Source organism: Schistocerca cancellata, chromosome 10 (assembly GCF_023864275.1).
Source record: "Schistocerca cancellata isolate TAMUIC-IGC-003103 chromosome 10, iqSchCanc2.1, whole genome shotgun sequence".
Lineage (NCBI taxonomy): Eukaryota > Metazoa > Arthropoda > Insecta > Orthoptera > Acrididae > Schistocerca > Schistocerca cancellata.
Window position 1 is genome coordinate 158,622,964 of NC_064635.1, and position 22,378 is coordinate 158,645,341.

At 43.9% G+C, this 22,378-nt stretch overlaps 1 protein-coding gene across 2 annotated transcripts in view; it reads right to left on the minus strand.

The window, feature by feature from the left end:
- The window catches only part of LOC126106564 (pyrethroid hydrolase Ces2a-like), a 319,251-nt gene that overhangs the window by 91,659 nt on the left and 205,214 nt on the right, over window positions 1-22,378 (minus strand). Inside the window, exons 3-4 of one of the 2 annotated variants that reach the window (XM_049912907.1) lie at window positions 11,609-11,768; window positions 2,183-2,368 (exon numbers count right to left, since the gene is read on the minus strand). In XM_049912907.1, coding sequence (XP_049768864.1) covers window positions 2,183-2,368; window positions 11,609-11,768 — 346 coding nt within the window. The remainder of the gene's footprint in view (window positions 1-2,182; window positions 2,369-11,608; window positions 11,769-22,378) is intronic. The other variant, XM_049912908.1, reaches the window with a different exon arrangement.

A 22,378-nucleotide genomic window follows, 5' to 3' on the forward strand; every position in this document is an offset into this window, starting at 1 on the left:
CCGCCGTCAGCACCGCCAATAATTGTCATAGCATCGTACTTTTTAATCATCGTATCTTATATTTTATGTCGTTGTTTAGCCATGTTTTCATCCCTCTATACTGACGATGTATTATTACGGCATTGCAGCGGAGAAAAATCTGAAGATGGTCCGGGGAAAAGGCCCGGTTGCTAACGAATAAAAATCTGAACACGCTATCGAGACGGTTTTATCTTATTTTTAGCATTTTATACCGATCGCTGATTTCCTCCAATTACAGCGCTCATATCCGCAATACCAATCTCGCAGTGAACAGTGGTCATAGCTTTCGGCTCATCAATCTACAACCAACTTCGGACGTTGCATCACATGAAAAAATTTCGAGTCACTAATATCTATTATTTGTGGGTGACTGGAAAACTTTCTGTAGCAGACGTTGTTACATCAGTTATCGACTGCCTTGTGTCCAGACCTTGAACTCCACTCTTGTGAGGGAAGCAAGTTGTATGTACCACTCGCAGATTCTCTGTCATCGTGTGTCTTCCCACTGTTATCCCCATGCATTATTTACCCTCAGATTCAGTTCAAGTTCGTGATCAGATCCATTGAAGTCTAGGATAAATAAGCGTCTTTTGAGCATTGCTTCCTATTTACGAGAAGAGACACCAACAAATCTTTTGTAGTTTGGGCACTGAAAGCTTCGTGCCGCTAAGTAATTAGGAACTACGACATACTGTAGCATTCTCGCACAATACATTTGCTGTTATAAAAATCAGTGCTTGCAGTAAAATAAGAATCGAATGACTGGCCTGCTACGATATCTTTTTCATTCAAAGCGTGGGGTAGGCACATCACATTTCTACAAACAATTTTTCATTGAGCATCGTATTTTCTTAAACACGAATTGCTTACAGACGAATGGAAAAACTGTTAGAAGCCGACATCAGGGAAGATCAGTTTGTATTCCGTAGAAATGTTGGAATTCGTGTGGCAATACTGACCCTACGACTTATCTTAGAAGAAAGATTAAGAAAAGGCAATCCTACGTTTCTAGCATTTGTAGACTTAGAGAAAGCTTTTGACAATGTTGACTGGAATACTCTCTTTCAAATTCTGAAGGTGGCAGGGGTAAAACACAGGCTATTTGCAGTTTGTACAGAAACAAGATGGCAGTTATAAGAGTCGAGGGACACGAAAGGGAAACAGTGGCTGGGAAGGGAGTGAGACAGGGTTGTAGCCTCTCCCCGATGTTGTTCAATCTGTATATTGAGCAAGCAGTAAAGGAAACAAAACAAAATTCCGAGTAGGAATTAAAATCCATGAAGAAGAAATAAAAACTTTGAAGTTCGCCGATGACATTGTAATTCTGTCAGAGACAGCAAAGGACTGGAAGAACAGCTGAACGGAATGGACAGTGTCTTGAAAGGTGGATATAAGATGAACATCAACAAAAGCAAAACGAGGATACTGGAATGTAGTCGAATTAAGTCGGGTGATGCTCAGGGTATTAGGTTAGGAAATGAGACGCTTAAAGTAGTAGATGAGTTTTGCTATTTGGGTAGCAAAAGAATATAATGGTCGAAGTAGAGAGGATATAAAATGTAGACTGGCAGTGGCAAGGAAAGCGTTTCTGAAGAAGAGAAAATTGTTAACATCGAGTATTGATTTAAGTGTCAGGTAGTCTTTTCTGGAAATATTTGTATGGAGTGTAGCCATGTATGGAAGTGAAACGTGGACGATAAATAGTTTAGACAAAAAGAGAATAGAAGCTTTCGAAATGTGGTGCTACAGAAGAATGCTGAAGATTAGATGGGTAGATCACATAACTAATGAGGAGTTATTGAGTAAAATTGGAGAAAAGAAAAATTTGTGGCACAACTTGACTAGAAGAAGGGATTGGTTGGTAGGGCATATTATGAGGCATCAAGGGACCACCAACGTAGTATTGTAGGGCAGTGCGGAGGGTAAAAATCGTAGAGGGAGACCAAGAGATGAATACACTAAACAGATTCAGAAGGATTTAGGTTGCAGTAGGTACTGGGAGATGAAGAAGTTTGCTCAGGATAGAGTAGCATGGAGAGCTGCATCAAACAAGTCTCAGGACTTAAGACCACAACATCAACATGTTCTTAAACTGAGTAGGCCTTGAAGATCCTTTTCCCAGAATAATTACTACTGAGGCAAGTTACAACTATTTACGTACCCCTTGTCAACGGCGACAAGACCATAGAGTGGCAGGACCATCCTCCTGCGCTGGCGCCGAAGATGGTGACGTTGTTGGGGTCTCCCCCGAAGCTGGCGATGTTGTCCTTGACCCACCGCAGTGCCATCACCTGGTCCTTGAAGCCCATGTTCCCCGGAACTACACGGTCCCCCGTGCTCAGGAATCCTGCAGTGCCACACACAGAAATCACCACAGCTGCTTACAACCTCGTCTGTATCGTTCCATAAAATTTCGGGCGAACCGAGGTTATATCAAAGCTGGCTGCGAAGATATCTCAATGGAGATTGTTTTGGACGTCTTGAAATATTGCTCTCTTGCCTCTTTTTTTACAGAAGAGGCTCTAGTGGACTCCCTGTAGGTCACCGGTAACAGGTTTCAGACTCACATGACGGCACTGTTCCACTCGCTCATCAACTTACTTTTTATTTAACAACAACTTTTTTTGAACAATCTGACGGTCATGGGGAGTTCTTCGTCCCACCTGCTGCGAACAGTTTCATGGAAAATTTTGAAGAGCGAAAACTTCTCTCAGCAACTTATAAACAACAATATTTTGATGGTATGTTGGCGACACATTTACAGTTTGGCTTCATTTATTTGGACTGTCTGAGCCGTGGCGGGACTGGCACCAGGGATATCTTTGGCTTAGGCACTATCGATTCCCTCTGGCTGAAGTTTGGAGCCAGGGCCGGCTCAGGATATAGCGGGCAGTACCGAGTGGAAGGGGGAGAACAATGTTCGACACGGCACGCGGAAGTGCGCGTATTAGGGAGACGTTGGAGAGACGACAGCGAGCATGGCGTGCCCGAGTACGGGCGGCAGTTGGCGCTTGATCGTACTGGGGTCAGCAACAGCGGGCCGGCGCTGTGGCTTCTTGGCAACCTCGTGAGGCTATGCATGTGCTCGCTTCCGTGAAAGAACACGCTGTTAGTATCGGACTAAGCAGCGTCTGGCGTCTCCGCTACATCGATCCAGCAGCTGGCATCAAGTTAAGTAATTCAAGTCCTACGAACGATTAGTGAAATATAATGATGATTGCTCTTGAGGCACAAAGCGTTGCAAGGACTGTGATGCGATATTTCGTGCCTCTAATTAAATGTGTGCTTCGCTCCTTAATAGTATTGTTCTTACTTCAGTTGGCAAGTGTCTAAAACATTGATACGTGTGCGCAGCCTTACCGAACGATCTATATTCCGTTTCTAAATATTGCCGTGTGGTACCTTACAGGCCCACATAAGGTGCTCCATGTGATGCTTGGGTTTTAATGAGCCAGTTCTGGTTGCATCAGTCGTATACGTGGTTCTACTTAAGGGAATTAAATCAGTTTTATTTTATTGAAGTAGTTTTCTGTATAAGTTTGAGTATTAAGGTGAAGGAAGGGTTGTTTGGTTCCCTGTTGTTGTACAAGCTGCAGTTTTCTAAAACTTGTGGTGACTCTGCAAGGTTTCCCGGGTTAAATGTTTGAAATATTTCTCTAAAGAATTTTGAGGGATTTCTAGAAGATTGTGTCTTAATTGAAACCGTTTTCTACAATTGTGGTGTAATTCAGCCTTAGTGGCGTAGGTCAATTTTGATGGGGAAATAACTGGGTTATTATTGATCAAACTGTCTATAACGTTGTAAAGTTGTTTGGCAATATCTCGCCCAGGAGGGTCGATTTTCAATCTACGTGGAAATAATAATTGATTTCTTGGTTATTTGATTTACAGTTTATTTTAAATGATTTACTTGGCTCGAGTGGTGGTTTTTTAAATGTTTGCAAAGAGATTAATTCGCTTGTGGTTTCATATAACAAGCAGTTTGTAAAATTTGGCCTGAGTGGCGGGTTTTTAAATGTTTTTAATTCATTTGTGGTTTTATATAACAATCAGATTGTAAAGTTTGCCTGAATGCCGTTTCTTAAAGAAATTATTATCTGATTTATGATTGTAATTATCTTAATGATTTATCTATGATGCAAATAAATATGTTGAAATGAAATGGACACTGTATGGGTCAAGTACTTCCACTTCCTTTGTATTAAAGGTTAAGGAAATTGCAGTTCAAAATAGAAATAACCTACCACTGTCTACCAGAGCTTTTCCTAAGCCTGAACTCCATACGCGAAAAAACAAAATTAAAGAAGGTTGTCTGCAGCTTTCAAGCGTCTTAGTACACGTAAGAGCAATGGTATTTCGAAAGCCAGCTCGTATACACATTTATGTACAGGGCTACTAGTGGCACTTGTTTTACAGGAAAGTGGATGTTCATCTCGGCTGATAAGGAGAGCAGTACAGCGGGGCTTCAAGACGAAATATTTGCGGGAATGTTGGCAGAATACTTCGAAAATGTAAGATTAAATGTTCCATCCACCACAAAAATTCAGTCAAAGAAGAGTTACACCTTCACAAGATAGGTATTCGTAAAATTCTGGTGTGAGTGCAGCAGGTCTTATACAAAGCAAACTACACTACTGCCAATTAAAATTGCTACACCAAGAAGAAATGCAGATGATAAACGGGTATTCATTGGACAAGAATATTATATTAGAAATGATATGTGATTACATTTTCACGCAACTTGGGTGCATAAATCCTGAGAAATCACTACCCAGAACAACCACCAATGGCAGTAATAACGGCCTCGATACGCCTGGGCATTGAGTCAAACAGAGCTTGGATGGCGTGTACAGGTATAACTGCTCATGCAGCTTCAACACGATACCACAGTTCATCAAGAGTAGTGACTGGCGTATTGTGACGAGCCCGTTGCTCGGTCACCATTGACCAGGCGTTTTCAATTGGTGAGAGTTCTGGAGAATGTGCTGGTCAGGGCAGCAGTCGAACATTTATTGTATCCAGAAAGGCCCATACAGGACCTGCAACAAGCGGGCGTGCATTATCCTGCTGAAATGCAGGGATTGAATGAAGGGTAGAGCCAAGGGTCGTAACACATCTGAAATGTAACGTCCACTGTTCAAAGTGCCGTCAATGCGAACAACAGGTGGCCGACACGTGTAACCAATGGCACCCCATACCATCGCGCCGGGTGATACGACAGTATGGCGATGACGAATACACGCTTCCAATGTGCGTTCACCGCGATGTCGCCAAACACGGATACGACCATCATGATGCTGTAAACATAACCTGGATGACGTTTTGTCATTCGTGCACCCAGGTTCGGTGTTGAGTACACCATCGCAGGCGCTCCTGTCTGTGATGCAGCGTCAAGGGTAACCGCAGCCATGGTCTCCAAGCTGATAGTCCATGCTGCTGCAAAGGTCATCGAACTGTTGGTGGAGATGGTTGTTGTCTTGCAAACATCCCCATATGTTGACTCAGGATTCGAGACGTGGCTGCACGATCCGTTACAGTCATGCGGATAAGATGGCTGTCATCTCGACTGCTAGTGATACGCGGCCGTTGGGATCCAGCACGGCGTTCCGTATTACCCTCCTTAACCCACCGATTCCATATTCTGCTAACAGTCATTGGATCTCGACCAACGCGAACAGCACTGTCGCGATACGATAAACCGCAATCGTGATAGGCTACAATCCGACCTTTATCAAAGTCGGAAACGTGATGGTACGCATTTCTCCTCCTTACACGAGACATCACAAGAACGTTTCACCAGGCAACGTCGGTCCACTGCTGTTTGTGTATGAGAAATCGGTTGGAAACTTTCCTCGTGTCAGCACGTTGTAGGTGTCGCCACCGGCGCCAACCTTGTGTGAATGCTCTGAAAAGCTAATCATTTGCATATCACAGCATCTTCTTCCTGTCGGTTAAATTTCGCGTCTGTAGCACGTCATCTTCGTGGTGTAGTAATTGTAATGGGCAGTAGTGTATCTGCGCTTTTCATTAGCACATTTTATGTGAGGAACAGCATACTCGCCTCCTCCAACCCAGCAAATACACCATGAGAGAGTGCCGTTACTGCACAGAATAGCGAGGAGTAGAAATTAGAAAAAAAGTATTAAAACTCACTCGCACTGAGAGAGGCAAACTCAAGTCATACCACAGAGAGGCAGAAGCAGGAAGGGAGCCAGTATGTCGCCAGTGGGTCAGGTTGTATACACATCACGAAACAGTCTGAGAAGTGAGGATACACATTTGGCAGAAAGGAGACTGTGACGTAAATCAAAGGAAGTGAGACAAGTGTATTCGTTAGCTCGTAAGACAAGTTGCAAGAAACTCTATCTCTTTTACAAGAGCACATAACGAGGAACTGACGTAGCAGTTAAGAATCTGCTAAATAAATACAGCAGAACTAGGAGGACCCATGTGTTCATTATGAACCAAGCCTTTCCGATCATGAGTTGATCGTTGGGATCGATGGTATTCACCGAAACAGAACTTGATTCCACGATTACAGTCCTAGATTCTCCAGCACTGTCTATGAACTAGCCAAAGATATGCTTAAGATGATGGCCTTGACCTGATGAGCTTCATGCTCCTCCTGTGCTGATGGAGGAACTGACAGTCTTCCGACAACACCGCACTGCACACTGCTGCCAGCAAAAAGGCTTCTTGGAGTAGACGTTCAATACCCAGGAGCCTTTGGGTGCTGAAACGTACCAGTGGTGGGGAGGAGATCAACCGATCACACGACTACTGACACCAGGTACATTGTGGGTGGGTCATCGAGGGTTATCGTAGAATTTGGAGTGGGGTCGAGGACACTCAGGAAGCCAGTGCGAGATCATTTCAAGCTGGGTAATGGCCGCCACAGCTCGCCGGCAACCCACCGCGGCTCCAGAATCGCTGACACCTTCTCCTGGGAGTTCAACCACTGAGCTGACTCCACGAATATCAACCAGAATCCAGCATGGAGCCGAATGAGCAACAGCCGAGGCTGGAGCGAAAAATGACAACTTATAAACATCGCGGATAAGTGAATGAACTCTAATAATGTTTCACTAGCGTCGAAGCGCTTCAAAGGTCCCCAACAGCTATCTCGACTTCGGACAGAGGTGTCTCCTCTCAGCCCTCTGAATCACTGCATTTCTGCTCGTAATGCGATGATATATGGAAAATATTGAAATAAACGATATCGGAATTGAAAAACAACTGCTATCACTTAGTAGCGGAAAAGCATCCGGACCAGACGAGATACCCTTAAGATTCTACAGTGATTATGCTAAAGAACTTGCCCCCTTTCTATCAGCAATTTATCGTAGATCGCTGGAAGAACGTAAAGTACCTAGCGACTGGAAGAAAGCGCAGGTCGTTCCCATTTTCAAGAAGGGTCATAAATCAGATGCGAATAATTATAGGCCTATTTCGCTTACGTCAATCTGTTGTAGAATAATGGAACATGTTTTGTGTTCTCGTATTATGACGTTCTTAGATAATACAAATCTCCTTCATCATAACCAACATGGATTCCGCAAACAGAGATCATGTGAAACTCAGCTCGCCCTATTTGCCCAAGAAATTCACAGTGCCGTAGACACTGGCGAGCAGATTGATGCCGTATTCCTGGACTTCAGGAAGGCATTTGATACGGTTCCGCACTTACGTTTAGTGAAAAAAATACGAGCTTACGGAATATCGGACCAGGTTTGTGATTGGATTCAGGATTTCCTAGAAGAAAGAACACAACATGTCATTCTTAACGGTTCAAAATCTGCAGATGTAGAGGTAATTTCGGGAGTACCGCAAGGAAGCGTGATAGGACCTTTATTGTTTACAATATACATAAATGACTTAGTTGACAACATCGGTAGCTCCGTGAGGCTATTTGCAGATGACACGGTTGTCTACAAGAAAGTAGCAACATCAGAAGACTCGTACGTACTCCAGGAAGACCTGCAGAGGATTAATGCATGGTGCGACAGCTGGCAGCTTTCCCTAAACGTAGATAAATGTAATATAATGCGCATACATAGGGGCAGAAATCCATTCCAGTACGATTATGCCATAGGTGGTAAATCATTGGAAGCGGTAACGACCGTAAAATACTTAGGAGTTACTATCCGGAGCGATCTGAAGTGGAATGATCACATAAAACAAATAGTGGGAAAAGCAGGCGCCAGGTTGAGATTCATAGGAAGAATTCTAAGAAAATGTGACTCATCGACGAAAGAAGTAGCTTACAAAACGCTTATTCGTCCGATTCTTGAGTATTGCTCATCAGTATGGGACCCTTACCAGGTTGGATTAATAGAAGAGATAGACATGATCCAGCGAAAAGCAGCGCGATTCGTCATGGGGACATTTAGTCAGTGCGAGAGCGTTACGGAGATGCTGAACAAGCTCCAGTGGCTGACACTTCAAGAAAGGCGTTACGCAATACGGAGAGGTTTATTATCGAAATTACGAGAGAGCACATTCCGGGAAGAGATGGGCAACATATTACTACCGCCCACATATATCTCGCGTAATGATCACAACGAAAAGATCCGAGAAATTAGAGCAAATACGGAGACTTACAAGCAGTCGTTCTTCCCACGCACAATTCGTGAATGGAACAGGGAAAGGGGGATCAGATAGTGGTACAATAAGTACCCTCCGCCACACACCGTAAGGTGGCTCGCGGAGTATAGATGTAGAAATACAATCGTGCAACACCTGCGGCAAATACTTCAAACATTTGGAACTCCATTACCATGGAATAAGTGGAAACACGACCATCTGAGGGTAATCAGGATGCTGCTTTGAAGTTAATGCATGGAATCGTGTCGTAGAAAAACTTGGAGCTCTGGGTAGCCGGTGTCCTTCCCGGGATTCTGCTGTATCAAGACGATCGATCTCGAGCCGTGCACGGCTCGCTCTCCCACGATTTGGTATTTTTACGCCCTGTTTTAACATGTTTCCATCTCATGATGTTGATTTAAATTACTGGCGTTACTGAGTTGCTGTTTTCCCTGACCGTCATCGATAGTAGCGCGTATCGATATATCCCCTCTGACAGGATCTTTGCTCGGCTGCTATGACTTCGCGGTTGTCATCTGTCGTGGCACCAGTCGGAACGTGCGAGGGGGACAGTTCACGGCGCAGTTCGGGTCGCGAGTTGGGCCCTGGCAGTCAGTTGCAAGGCGTCTGGAGCGCAGCCCGGGCCAGCCAGTCGCCGGCTTGCGTCAACAGTGAGCCCTGCGTGGACATCGCCCGCCCGACCGTTGCCTCCACGCATCACTTAAGCCTTTTGGTGGATTGTTGGTCGGCCGGTTGATCCGAGGACATCTCCGTGCGGCACAGTCGACTGGGCCGCTGGCGGTCTCTGCGCAGTGTCGAAGTCTGTCTGGGGCTGTCTTGATCGGTACGAGCATCGTAGCTCGCCGGCCCGGGACGTGAAGGTTAAGTGGTTTTCAGCATAACGTTGTTGGTTCAGGCGTTGTTGTTGTGGAGGTTTCCTGTGAGCACCAACGAGTCAAGTGTGGAATTGATCAAATTAATAAACCCATAGTCAACAGCGGAATTTTCTGCCTTGTGGCCGTTAGTGTTCTGGTTACCTGCCCTGCCTGGCCGCTAACGTAATTTTTAGGCAGTGTCTTTTAACCTGTTGTTGGTGCCCAACATGGTTTGTAGCTTTGGCAGCTCAGTTCACATACACTTTTGTTTGGGGATAGCGATACTTGTAATTTTTTGGGGCCTTGAATTCTCGTGTACACCGTCGCGGCAAGCAAGCGGTTGGTTGGTCGGTCCGTGACTGTCCCTTTGTTGGGTTGGCACGAATTAAGTCTCGCCTAAGTGAAGGAAGGCAGACCGATCCGCTGGAGACTCTTGAGTGCCGTTAACTATCCTTTTGGCTGTGTTGGGTTGTTTTGGGGAAGGAGACCAGACAGCGAGGTCATCGGTCTCATCAGATTAGGGAAGGACGAGGAAGGAAGTTGGCCGTGCCCTTTGAAAGGAACCATCCCGGCATTTGCCTGGAGCGATTTAGGGAAATCACGGAAAACCTAAATCAGGATGGCAGGACGCGGAATTGAACCGTCGTCCTCCCGAATGCGAGTCCAGTGTCTAACCACTGCGCTACCTCGCTCGGTTTTGGCTGTGTCAATGTTGTTGTTGTTTAACTGTATTTTATATTTTTAATTTTTCAAGGTTAGTTGTGGGCCTTTAACCCTGGAAACATGTTCTCAGATTTTCCTTCAATTCCAAATATTATCGCCTTCTGCTTTTAAAAGGTTATTGTAATTCCCTCTGAAAGATTTTACAAGCTATTTTGGGGCTTTCGGCGTTGGTGTTGCAGAAATGAAATTTTTTAAACTTAATGTATTGTTTTCCCGATTGTTGCAATATATATTTCCTTAATTTGCAGAATTTAACTTTGCGGCCTTCAGCCATCTTATTGCGTTTGTTTATCTCTTTCTGTGCACCTTGTGGGTCATCATCCCTGTTAGCATCTTAAAACATTGTGGCCTTCTCCCTCAGTAATCATCATAGTATATTTGGAATTTTGAAGATTTAATCCGGGCCGCGCGGGATTAGCCGAGCGGTCCAAGGAGCTGCAGTCATGGACTGTGTAACTGATCCCGGTGCAGGTTCGAGTCCTCCCTCGGGCATGGGTGTGTGTGTTTGTCCTTAGGATAATTTAGGTTAAGTAGCGTGTAAGCTTAGGGACTGATGACGTTAGCAGTTAAGTCCCATAAGATTTCACACACACACACACACACACACACACACACACACACACACACACACATTTAATCCGGCGGCCTTCAGCCGCTCCCCATGCTGATTTCATGTATGTATACGATTTATCTTATTCGTGAATTTAACTGTGTGTCATGTCTTTTCAAAATTGAACTTATTCTATAGCATCTGTTTGGAGGCCTTCAGCCGCGAAGCAAATTTAATTCTTAGAAATGTGTATTTGTGAACTAAATGATAATAAATTACAACTGTGAACTGAATCCGACCACAACTCCCTTAGCCCTTTCCACAGCCCTAATTACCTGTTAGCCCTGCGTGATTTAGCGTGCGTTTCAGATCTGCCATCGATGGGGTGGGTTTTCACCGTGGTGAACGCTCTCAGCAGAACACAAACTTGCAGCAAAACACATCCAGTCAAGGAACCCATTTTCAGTGACTCCTGGCTGCGGAAAAAAATGGTTCAAATCGGAGCACTATGATACTTAACTTCTGAGGTCATCAGTCCCCTAGAACTTAGAACTATTTAAACCTAACTAATCTAAGACAAGCCCGAGGCAGGATTAGAAACTGCGACCGTAGCTGGCTGCGCAATGTATGTTCTTAAACAGGGCACTTCAGGATTTAGTCGTCTGAAGGTGGCCGCAAGACCATAAGCCTAAAGATCGTGGCAGCAAATTACCCAACAGTTCGCCCAAAATTTCTTAGAACAATCAGTATGCAAGGAAAGTTTTAAAATTGAAATCTCGTCTATAGTTCTTCATTCTCACAATGCCACCAGCTCACGTTAACTTGAATGAGTTGGATGACGTTCTTATGTACTCACCCAGTACTCCAAGGCGGTAGTTGCAGGACACATAGACGACGCCCTTGTCTACGAGTAAGTCGGGACGAGCGAAGTCCTCATTGCCCGACAAAATGGCCAGCCCTCCTCCGTGGACCATGAACATCACCGGCAGCAGACCACCGGAGCCCTCTGACGGCAGCTGGTGGACAAAGCAGAACGTAGCAGACAGTTATACTTGGAGATAAAACAGTATCGCTGTTTAAAGAACACTATCCGGACTTGATGATGGATTGCAAGAGTACCGACTCAAGACTTGAGGATAGATCGCAAATGTACAGAATGAAAATCACCACAAAGAAAACTAACACGATGAAGATATGAAAGCGAAAATAACAGAAGGTACGAAATGAGGAGGATTGGATAATACCGGTTTTTTGGACGCATGGTGATAACTCGAGCAGTAAAAAGCAATTAAGACTGAGATTTTAAGAGAGACGAAGACATTGGCCGCATATGACAAGTGAAAATTGGTACGAGACCAGATCTCGAACCCAGATTTCCCTCTTTATGCGAGTGGTCGCCTTAACTCCATCGGCTATGTGGACACATTCCGCACCCAATCCAAATTTTCAACATGTGACTCGCTAGTAGCGTCCACTGTCCATCAACCCCTTTCCTAGAAGATTTTGGCTGAATCCCACTAAAGTTCGGACGGGGTGTGCATCCGCACTGACATTACCATGATTCGTCCATGCTCACAGAGATTACTACATATATGTTTGGTATCTGTTCTGTCCGACATGCCCGACAGAACAGACACCACAATTATACACTGACCGAAAAAAAGCGCCACACCAAAAAATAATTAATGTACGCTAGTGAAATTTCGGTAAAAACATTGCGTAGGTACTACACTTAAGTGATCAAAATTGCAAGATCATAGGTTAAAGTAAGCACGAGATAAGCTATTGCAAATGTGAAATGCTGGTAGATTAGTATCTGGTGTAACAGTCAGAATGATGAATACAAGCATGAAGATGTTCATGTATTATGTTGTAGAGGTGATAGACGCCAGTTTGTGGGATAGAGTTCCATACGTGTTTTACGTATCATAGAATAACAAACAGGAAAACATATATCATTCTCACATCTTCATTTATCTTACTAGTCAGACATATATACTACAAAGATTAATGCGCTACAAACACAGGGAAGGTTACATCTACATCTACATCTACATGGATACTCTGCAAATCACATTTAAGTGCCTGGCAGAGGATTCATCGAACAACCTTCACAATTCTCTATTATTCCAATCTCGTATAGCGCGCGGAAAGAATGAACACCTATATCTTTCCGTACGAGCTCTGATTTACCTTATTTTATCTTGGTGATTGTTCCTCCCTATGTAGATCGGTGTCAACAAAATATTTTCGCATTCGGAAAGTTGGTGTTTGGAATTTCGTGAGAAGATTTCTCGCAACGAAAAACGCCTTTATTTTAATGATTTCCAGCCCAAATCTTGTATTATATCTGTGACGCTCTCTCCCATACTTCGCGATAATACAAAACGTGCTGTTCTTTGAACATTTTCGATGTATTCCGTCGGTCCTATCTGGTAAGGATCCCACACCGTACAGCAGTATTCTAAAAGAGGACGGACAAGCGTAGTGTAGTCAGTCTCCTTAGTAGGTCTGTTACATTTTATAAGTGTCCTGCCAATAAAACGCAGTCTTTGGTTAGTCTTCCCCACAACATTTTCTATGTGTTCCTCCCCTCAATTACTACGAACTGTGACCTGTCTGAAAGGAAATCACAAATCCAGTCACATAACTGAGACGATATTCCATGAGCACGAAATTTCAGTACAAGCAGCTTGTGTGGTAGTGTCAAAAACCTTCCGGAAATCCAGGAATACGGAATCGATCTGAAATCCCTTGTCAATAGCACTCAACACTTGACATGAATAAAGAGATAGTTATGTTTCAGAGGAACGATGTTTTCTAAATCCATGTTGACTGTGTGTGAATAGGGGTAATTCATAATGCTCGAACACAATATATATTCTAATATCCTGCTGCATATCGACGTTAAAGGTATGGGCCTGTCATTTAGTGGATTACTCCTTCTATATTTCTTAAATATCTGTGCAACTTTCCAGTCTTTGCGTAAGGATCTTTCGTCGGTCGAACGGTTGTTTGTGGTTGTTAAGTATGGAGTTAATGCATCAGCATACTCGGGAAGGAACCTAATTGGTAAACAGTCTGGACCAGAAGACTCGCTTTTATTAAGTGATTTAAGTTGCTTTACTACTCCGAGAATATTTACTTCTACGTTACTCATGTTGGCAGCTGTTCTCGATTTGAATTGAGGAATATTTACTTCGTCTTCTTTTGTGAAGGCATTTCGGAAGGCTGTGTTTTGTAGCTCTGCTTTGGCAGCACTGTCTTCTATAGCATCTCCATTGCTCTCGCGCAGAGAAGCCATTGATTGTTTCTTGCCGCTAGCATACTTCACATACGACCAGAATCTCTTTGGATTTTCTGCAAGGTTTCGAGACAGAGTTTCGTTGTGGAAACTGTTATAAGCATCTCGCATTGAAGTCCGCGTTAAATTTGGAGCTTCTGTAAAAGATCGCCAATCTCGGGGATTTTGCGTCTGTTTAAATTTGGCATGTTTGTTTCGTTGTTTCTGCAACAGTGTTCTTCAAATGGTTCAAATGGTTCAAATGGCTCTGAGAACTATGGGACTTAACATCTAAGGTCATCAGTCCCCTAGAACTTAGAACTAGTTAAACCTAACTAACCTAAGGACATCACACACATCCATGCCCGAGGCAGGATTCGAACCTGCGACCGTAGCGGTCCCGCGGCTCCAGACTGTAGCGCCTAGAACCGCTCGGTCACTCCGGCCGGCAACACTGTTCAAACCCGTTTTGTGTACCAAGGAGGATCTGCTCTGTCGTTCGTTAATTTATTTGATATAAATCTCTCAATTGCTGCCGATACGATTTCTTTGAATGTAAGCGACATCTGGTCTACACTTACATTATTAATTTGGAATGAGTGGAGATTGTCTCTCAGGGAGGCGTCAAGTGAATTTTTATCTGGTTTTTTGAATAGGTATATTTTTCGCTTATTTTTCGAGGATTTGGGAATTACAGTATTCAATCTTTCTACGATAACCGTGTGTTCACTAACCCCTATATCGGTTTTGATGCTGGTTATCAACTCAGGATTATTTGTTGCTAAGAGGTCAAGTGTTTTTTACTATTCGCGTGGGCTCATCTGCTAGAAATAATTAATGAAGTTTACGGATGATACAGGAGTTGTCGTCTGATGATGCCCCATATGCTTGATTTGAGACAGATCTGACGACCGAGCAGGCCAACGCAACATGTCACTCCCTCTGGGGACTGCTGGGTTACAACAGCGGTACGTGGGCTAGCGTTATCCTGTTATAGGACATCCCCAGGAATGGCAGCGAAACATGTCCAATCACAACACTGACGCCGATTTGCCGTCCGTGGTGCCTGTGATATGCATTGACCGCTCCTACTGTCATTTTGACAATTTTGACTGGAATACTCTCTTTCAAATTCTAAAGGTGGCAGGGATAAAATACAGGGAGCGAAAGGCTATTTACAATTTGTACAGAAAGCAGATGGCAGTTATAAGAGTCGAGGGACATGAAAGGGAAGCAGCGGTTGGGAAGGGAGTGAGACAGGGTTGTAGCCTCTCCCCAATGTTATTAAATCTGCATATTGTCCAAGCAGTAAAGGAAACAAAAGAAAAAATCTCGGAGTGGGTATTAAAATCCATGGAGAAGAAATAAAAACTTAGAGGTTCACCGATGACATTGTAATTCTGTCAGAGACAGCAAAGGACTTCAGCTGAACGGAATGGATAGGGGCTTGAAAGGAGTGTGTAATATGAACCTCAACAAAAGCAATGGAGGATAATGGAATGTAGTCGAATAAGTCTGGTCATGCTGAGGGAATTAGATTAGGAAAAGAGACACTTAAAGTAGTAAAGGAGTTTTGCTATTTGGGGAGCAACTGATGATGATCGAAGTAGAAAGGATATAAAATGTAGACTGCAATGGCAAGGAAAGCGTTTCTGAAGAAGAGAAATTTGTTAACATCGAGTATAGATTTAAGTGTCAGGAAGTAGTTTCTGAAAGTATTTGTATGGAGTGTAGCCATGTATGGAAGTAAAACATGGATGATAAATAGTTTGGACGAGAAGAGAATAGAAGCTTTCGAAATGTGGTGCTACCGAAGAATGCTGAAGATTAGATGGGTAGATGACATAACTAATGAGGAGGTATTGAATAGAATTGGGGAGAAGAGGAGTTTGTGGCACAACTTGACAAGAAGAAAGGACCAGTTGGTAGGACACGTTCTGAGGCATCAAGGGATCACAAATTTAGCATTGGAGGGCAGCGTGGAGGGTAAAAATCGTAGGGGGAGACCAAGAGATGAATACATTAAGCAGATTCAGAAGGGTGCAGGTTGCAGTAAGTACTGGGAGATGAAGAAGCTTGCACAGGATAGATTAGCATGGAGAGCTGCATCAAACCAGTCTCAGGACTGAAGACCACAACAACAAACTGTCGTACGAAATCGCACCCCACACCATAACTCCAGCAGTCTATCATGCAGACAGGTTGGTTCCAGGTCCTCAACTGGCCTCCTTCTAACCAACATAAGGCTATCACAGGCACCGTATAAGAACCAGCTTTCATCAAGAAACAGAACAGAATCCACCCTGCCCTTTAATGAGTTCTTGCTTGACCCACTGCAGTCGCAAACGGTGGTGCTTTGGAACCATGGGAATGAACGCTAGAGGGTGTCTATCTCGGAGCTGTGCTTGAAGTAGCCGAATTGTAACAGTTGGTTGCGTCACTGTGGTGGCAAACGCTGCTCAAATTGCTGTTGCAGATGCAGTACAGTGAACCAGAGCCATGTTGCGAACACGCTGGTATTCCCTTTCGGTAGTGCCACTTAACCCAGTCTTCTTGCGACTCTACATTACCGTGACCACCACTGGCAGCAGTCTTGTTCAATGGCTAGTTTTTGCCATGTCTTCCTGCAGTATCGTAGGCGGAACGTAACCCTATTACACGACATCGCTCAAACTCAATAAGGTGTTGATAATGGCGTCTTAAGGGCACTCCTGGTTCACAGTGTTTCACTACATCTAATCTCTAAAGTAGCGAAGCTCGCAACTGGTGTAACACATATTTAAGACACACCTATTTCCAACTATTGTACTATAAATTTTTTCCTTATGTTGTTACCTTAAGATATGACATTTCTGTGTCTTTATATATTGTTATTGTTTTACTATTTGTATATATATATATATATATATATATATATATATATATATATATATATATATATATGTCTATGTATAATTGGTTTGTTTTGTTAATATTATTTGTATTTTTACGTTGGGTCTGGCCTAGGGAAAACTATGCTATCGAACGATTACATCGATAGGTCGTGTTGAGAACCAAAGTGTTTAGGATCTCTGGTAGTGTTAACTCTGCCGCATGGAGCGCGGGCAGAGCAGAGTCTGGCGGGAGTAGGGCGGTGGAGCAGGTGTGTTGTGTGACGCTCCCGCGAGTTGCCTCGCTTTCGGGGTTTGACAGCATGTAATTGCGCTCGACTTGCTATGATAGTTTCTGACACGGTGTCGCGGACGGGAAGCATTAGCATTAGCTGGCGCACATCAAGAGCCCGTTTCGCCTGGTGACCGTGTCGAAAAGAAGGCGCGCCAACATCCAACGTCTGCAACAGCGACGGCCGACAATGAGTGACTGTCGCCACCTCCTCGATCGACGGCTTCAAACCTTCAGTCAACCAACAAGGAAGACTGAAAGCACGTAAAGTATTAGAACTGTATGGCAGACCTCAGCTTTTCAAACTGTTAAATTTTTCTCATTAAATTACAGCAACCATTGTTGCTCATTGTCTCAATTGCATTACCAAGCAGGGTCCCTTCCTTTTCCGGAATGAACCCAAGTGTCGTTGAAATTCAAACACCAGCATTAAAGTAATATCATTCCATTTCACTGCTTTAATTTCAAAGTTCAGTTAAAGTATTCATAGATGGTTACAATATTTAGATTACACAAGCACAAATTACGAGTGCGAGTTTTGTTACCAAATTTTAGCTTACCTGTGGCTGCAGCTCAGCTTGGTACGTACTAAATTTTACTTTTGTTAATCAGAATCATTTAATTCAAATTCAAAGTTAAATCTTTTATTTCTAAATTGCGTAGATTAAAGTAGCTTTTGAAATGATTGTTGAGGTAGCCCAAGACTAACCTTATTTTATTGAATTTCGTAGTGCTTCAGAAACAAAGTTCACTATTAATTTCAGTCACTAAATTAACTTTAAATTCTCCGGTTTTATTAATTCTTTTGCTAAGTTAAGTCAGAGTGTAGCGAAATTCATTAATTCTGACAAACATTCAGTTTTCACACAACATGTGTCAACCGTCAGTTGCCACGCTTTTAGTGCTAAATATATGTGAATTAATCTTTCATTTTCAGTTATTATAGATGTCCATGGGACTGGCGACCGTAATTTTCCCCAAATCTCAAATATCTAATTAACGCCAATTTATTGTTAACGTAACGACCGCACATTTACTTTCTTTATTAAATTTAACCTTTGTCAAAATTAATTTACACCAATTTCATTTGCATTTTTCCTTTCATTTAGATGTAAACCTTTCCTCCCTATTTACCGACAGATTAACATCGGTGACGATTGCTTTTCCCAAATATCCATTAGGTACACGCGGTTTAATTTTTCACTGTCATTAAGGTCGATGAGTGAGGGGGAGGTTACAACCTGATCTGTATCCTCATAGTGGCGCTACTTGAGCCATATGCGACTGGCGCGAAATTTGAACAGTCATCATCTTTCAGATGTAGAGACACGCCCACCAACTTTCGTTTAAGTCGCATAACGTGTCCTTGATTTCTGATTTTGTTTCTATCAGTGTATACAGAAATGATATTACGATAGTAAAGTAAAGTATCCAGAAAACAAACGCTTATTAACGCAGCCAACAGGGGTTAGAATTAAGAAAGAAACTGTTAAATGTTTCGTGTGGGGTGTTTTCCTTTACAACAGGGGAAGTTGGACATTGAAGATAGGGAGAGATAAAATTGAAACATTCGAGATGTGGGTTTGGAGTAGAATGAATAAAAAACACTCATGTACAGAAAAAAGAGAGCACCCTGAACGACTAGAGATAGGATGTTCATATTCACAGGATATGTACATTAGTATGTCCTGCAGCAATTATTAGCATTTCAGATACCTCGATTCAGCATGCGTCCTGTTGCCTAGTACGTACAGGATCCAACATCGGTCCTCATAACTTGTTACATGCGGGATGGCATCGACGCCTTATAGGCGGGAATGGCGTCCTTTGGTATAGCCGTCCAGGCTGCACTCAACTCGTTCCGAAGTTCATCCGTGGTGGTTAGCATTGGGTCAGTTCACTGCACACGTCGCTTCACCACGTTCCACACATTTTCGATTGGCTACAAGTCTGGTGATATGGTGGGCCACTGCAAAAGACTGACATACAGTGACACCAATAAGGCAAGTGTTCGTGCAGCAACATGTGGTCGTGCATTGCCTTTCTGAAAAGTGGCATCTGGGGTATGCTGCCGAAAGAGTATGGCTACAGGACACAGAATGTCATTCACGTACGTCACGCTGGTAGAGTGCCCTGGACGTGCAGCAGCTGCGATTTGTGGTTGTACCCGACAGCACACCATACCACTATGCCTTGAGTTGGCGCTGTATGTGTCGTGCAAACGCAGTATAGTGATGCCGCTCCCTCTGTCTGTGACGAACCAAAATCCGGCCATCATTTTCAAATAAACAGAACCTGGATTCGTCTGAAGACACTGTCTGATGCCATTCCTGTCCCCAGTGACATCGTTCCATACACGATTGCTGTCTGGCATGTTTCTGCACGTTCGCAAACGTAGGCAGAGATGTCGACAACGCCCACGTAATGGTTCAAATGGCTCTGAGCAGTATGGGACTTAACATCTGAGGTCATCAGTCCCCTAGAACTTAGAACTATGTAAACCTAACTAACGTAAGGATATCACACACATCCATGCCCGAGGTAGGATTCGAACCTGCGACCGTAGCGGTCGCGTGGTTACAGACTGAAGCTCCTAGAACCGCTCGGCCACAGCGGCTGGCCACAGGCTGTCAGGTATATAAAAAGCATATCATGTAGCTTAACATTGCCCAATGGTGTAAAATTAGCTACTTGCTAAATCCATACATCGCAGGTTCGAATCCTACCTCGGGCATGGATGTGTATGATGTCCTTAGGTTAGTTAGGTTTAAGTAGTACTAAGTCTAAGGGACTGACCTCAGATGTTAAGTCCTATAGTACTTAGAGCCGTCTATGGTTTCCTGTAACTCTTCCCCTATACCAGTGGCCTGCACTTGGTGTTCCGAAAATGAAAGGTGTGGACCTCTTTGATGCCATTCTAACCTATCGCTGATTTTGCTGTCTGTTCCAGCGACACATGCCTGATGTGCACCTCGCAGCTTTTCCAAATATAGCGCTGTATTTGACCATTGTATTCTTGGACCCATTGTATTCTAGGCCGCATTTGCAGATATTCACCGTACGTTGATTTTTAGCGGATCTCTTTCGTCTTCGGCGGTGGTTGAAAGGTGTTTTTTATGATTAACTATTAAAGTAGCTTCGCAGTTTTTTCTGAGAGCGGTCCCTCCTCTTGCAAGTTTTCTGCATCTTTTCTCTTCTTGAATGCCCTACTAACCTGTGCTTCAATGTACTCATTTTTACGGAACACTATTTTGAGGTGTTGCAGTTCGACTGAGAGGCTTTCTTTATCACGGGTGACGCGCTCCCTATGTACCAGAATGGACAGCACAGTGCTGGGTGGTGGCAGCTTATTGCATGCAGGTGCAACCTGGTACTGGTCTTATTCCTATATACAGCGTGGCTTAGTGTACCATCTGCCTTCTTCTGTATTACCATGCCCAGAAAAGGGAGATAATCATTCCTATTTCATGCAACAAGCTGCGACCAGAGTCATGAAGGAATCCATTGAAATACAGGTTCACGTGAAATTATCAACAGAAACGGAGGATACCAACTAAGTGCGGCAGGGGTTCCTGCATTATCGGCAACACGAGGGCGAGACCTGCACCGTTCAACTCGCAAGACGCGGTTGGAGTGTCTGAACAGAGGTAGAGTATCCTCTACCCACGTCATTCCCGCCTCTTCCACCCTGCTCGCCAGCCGCAGACACGGCCATATGTAGCCCAAGGGGCGGGGGGAGGGGGGTAAGACGGGGGGAGGGGGGGGGGACGGAGAACTCCACTAGTATAAATGTGAACCTCCAACGCTGAGTCCCTAGAGGGACAGCCGCCACCCAACTTTGATTAGAGGGTTGCTGTAGTGATGCAAGTGTGGTGAGAGGCCATCAGCTTGACGACGGCGAGGGAGGTAGCGTCAATGGGCGTGGCATATGAAGGATCACAGCTGACCACGCGCCTTCCATCAGCAATGCAGAGCGCTGTCTGAGCAGTCAGGGAGGAAGCCACTGGCCATTCGTCACCCTCAGACAGGAACAACAGAGAGTCGTGCTCGCCTCATTATGTTATGCAGTGATGATGATTGATTTGTGGGGCGCTGAACTGCCTGGTCATCAGCGCCCATACAAAGTCCCAATTTTTATGCAGTCCAATTTTTTTCACAATCCAATCTAGCTACTTTCTATAATGTTAATGAAGAATAAATGATGAGGACGACACAAACACTCAGTCCCTGGGCAGAGAAAATCCCCAACCCGGCCAGGAATCGAACCCAGGACCCTGTAATCCAGACACAGCAACGCTAGCCACCGACCACGACCTGAGTTATGCACTGTAATCAATAAAACGTTCTTCCTAAATGTCAACAGTGTTTTGCCTAGACCTAAATGCCTGTCATCCACCACCATGACCAGCACTCTACAGAATGGTGACAGGGGACAATTCTGCAATCAGCAGTGGAGGGTGAGCCACAGGTGAATTGTCGTGGTGGAAGAACCAGTCTCTTGTCTGCCACGGATAATTTTTTGACAAACATTGTTGCGTAATCTTCTTAAAACTTCCAAATAAATTTTTTGATTGACGGTCTGGCATGGTGGAACGAACTCTGAAAAAACTGCGTCGTTAGCACCAGAAAAGAAAATCAGCATAGTTTTGATGACATGTTTTTGGACGGTGTGACGATGTCTTCCACTGGCTAAACTGGGTCGTAATCATATCATCATGACTCATCACTAGTAATGACCTTTGACAGCAAGTCTGGATCAGTTTCGAGCTGTTGTTTCAAAGCACAACATGTTTCAACTCAACGTTCGTTTTGATTGTCAGTCAGAACACGAGGAACAAACTTGGTAGCAATTCGTTTCATTCCCAAATCACTGAACAGAGCTCCAACATAGCTCACTAATGTTTGACAGTTTATCAATTATCTGTGGACGGTCTGTGAGTTCAAACTCTCGAATTTTTTCTATATTTTCGTACATTCGGGCAGTTGATGGTCGACCAGAACGAAGTCGACATGTTACCATCTTTTAATCGAGAAAACAACTCGTACATTTGACATTTTCCCATAGCGTCGTCTAGGTAAGATGCTTTCAAAATTAAAACAGTTTCAGAAGCATTTTTACCAAGCACAAAACAAAACTTCACTGCCGACGTTGTTCATTTGAACTTTCCGTCATAAAAAACG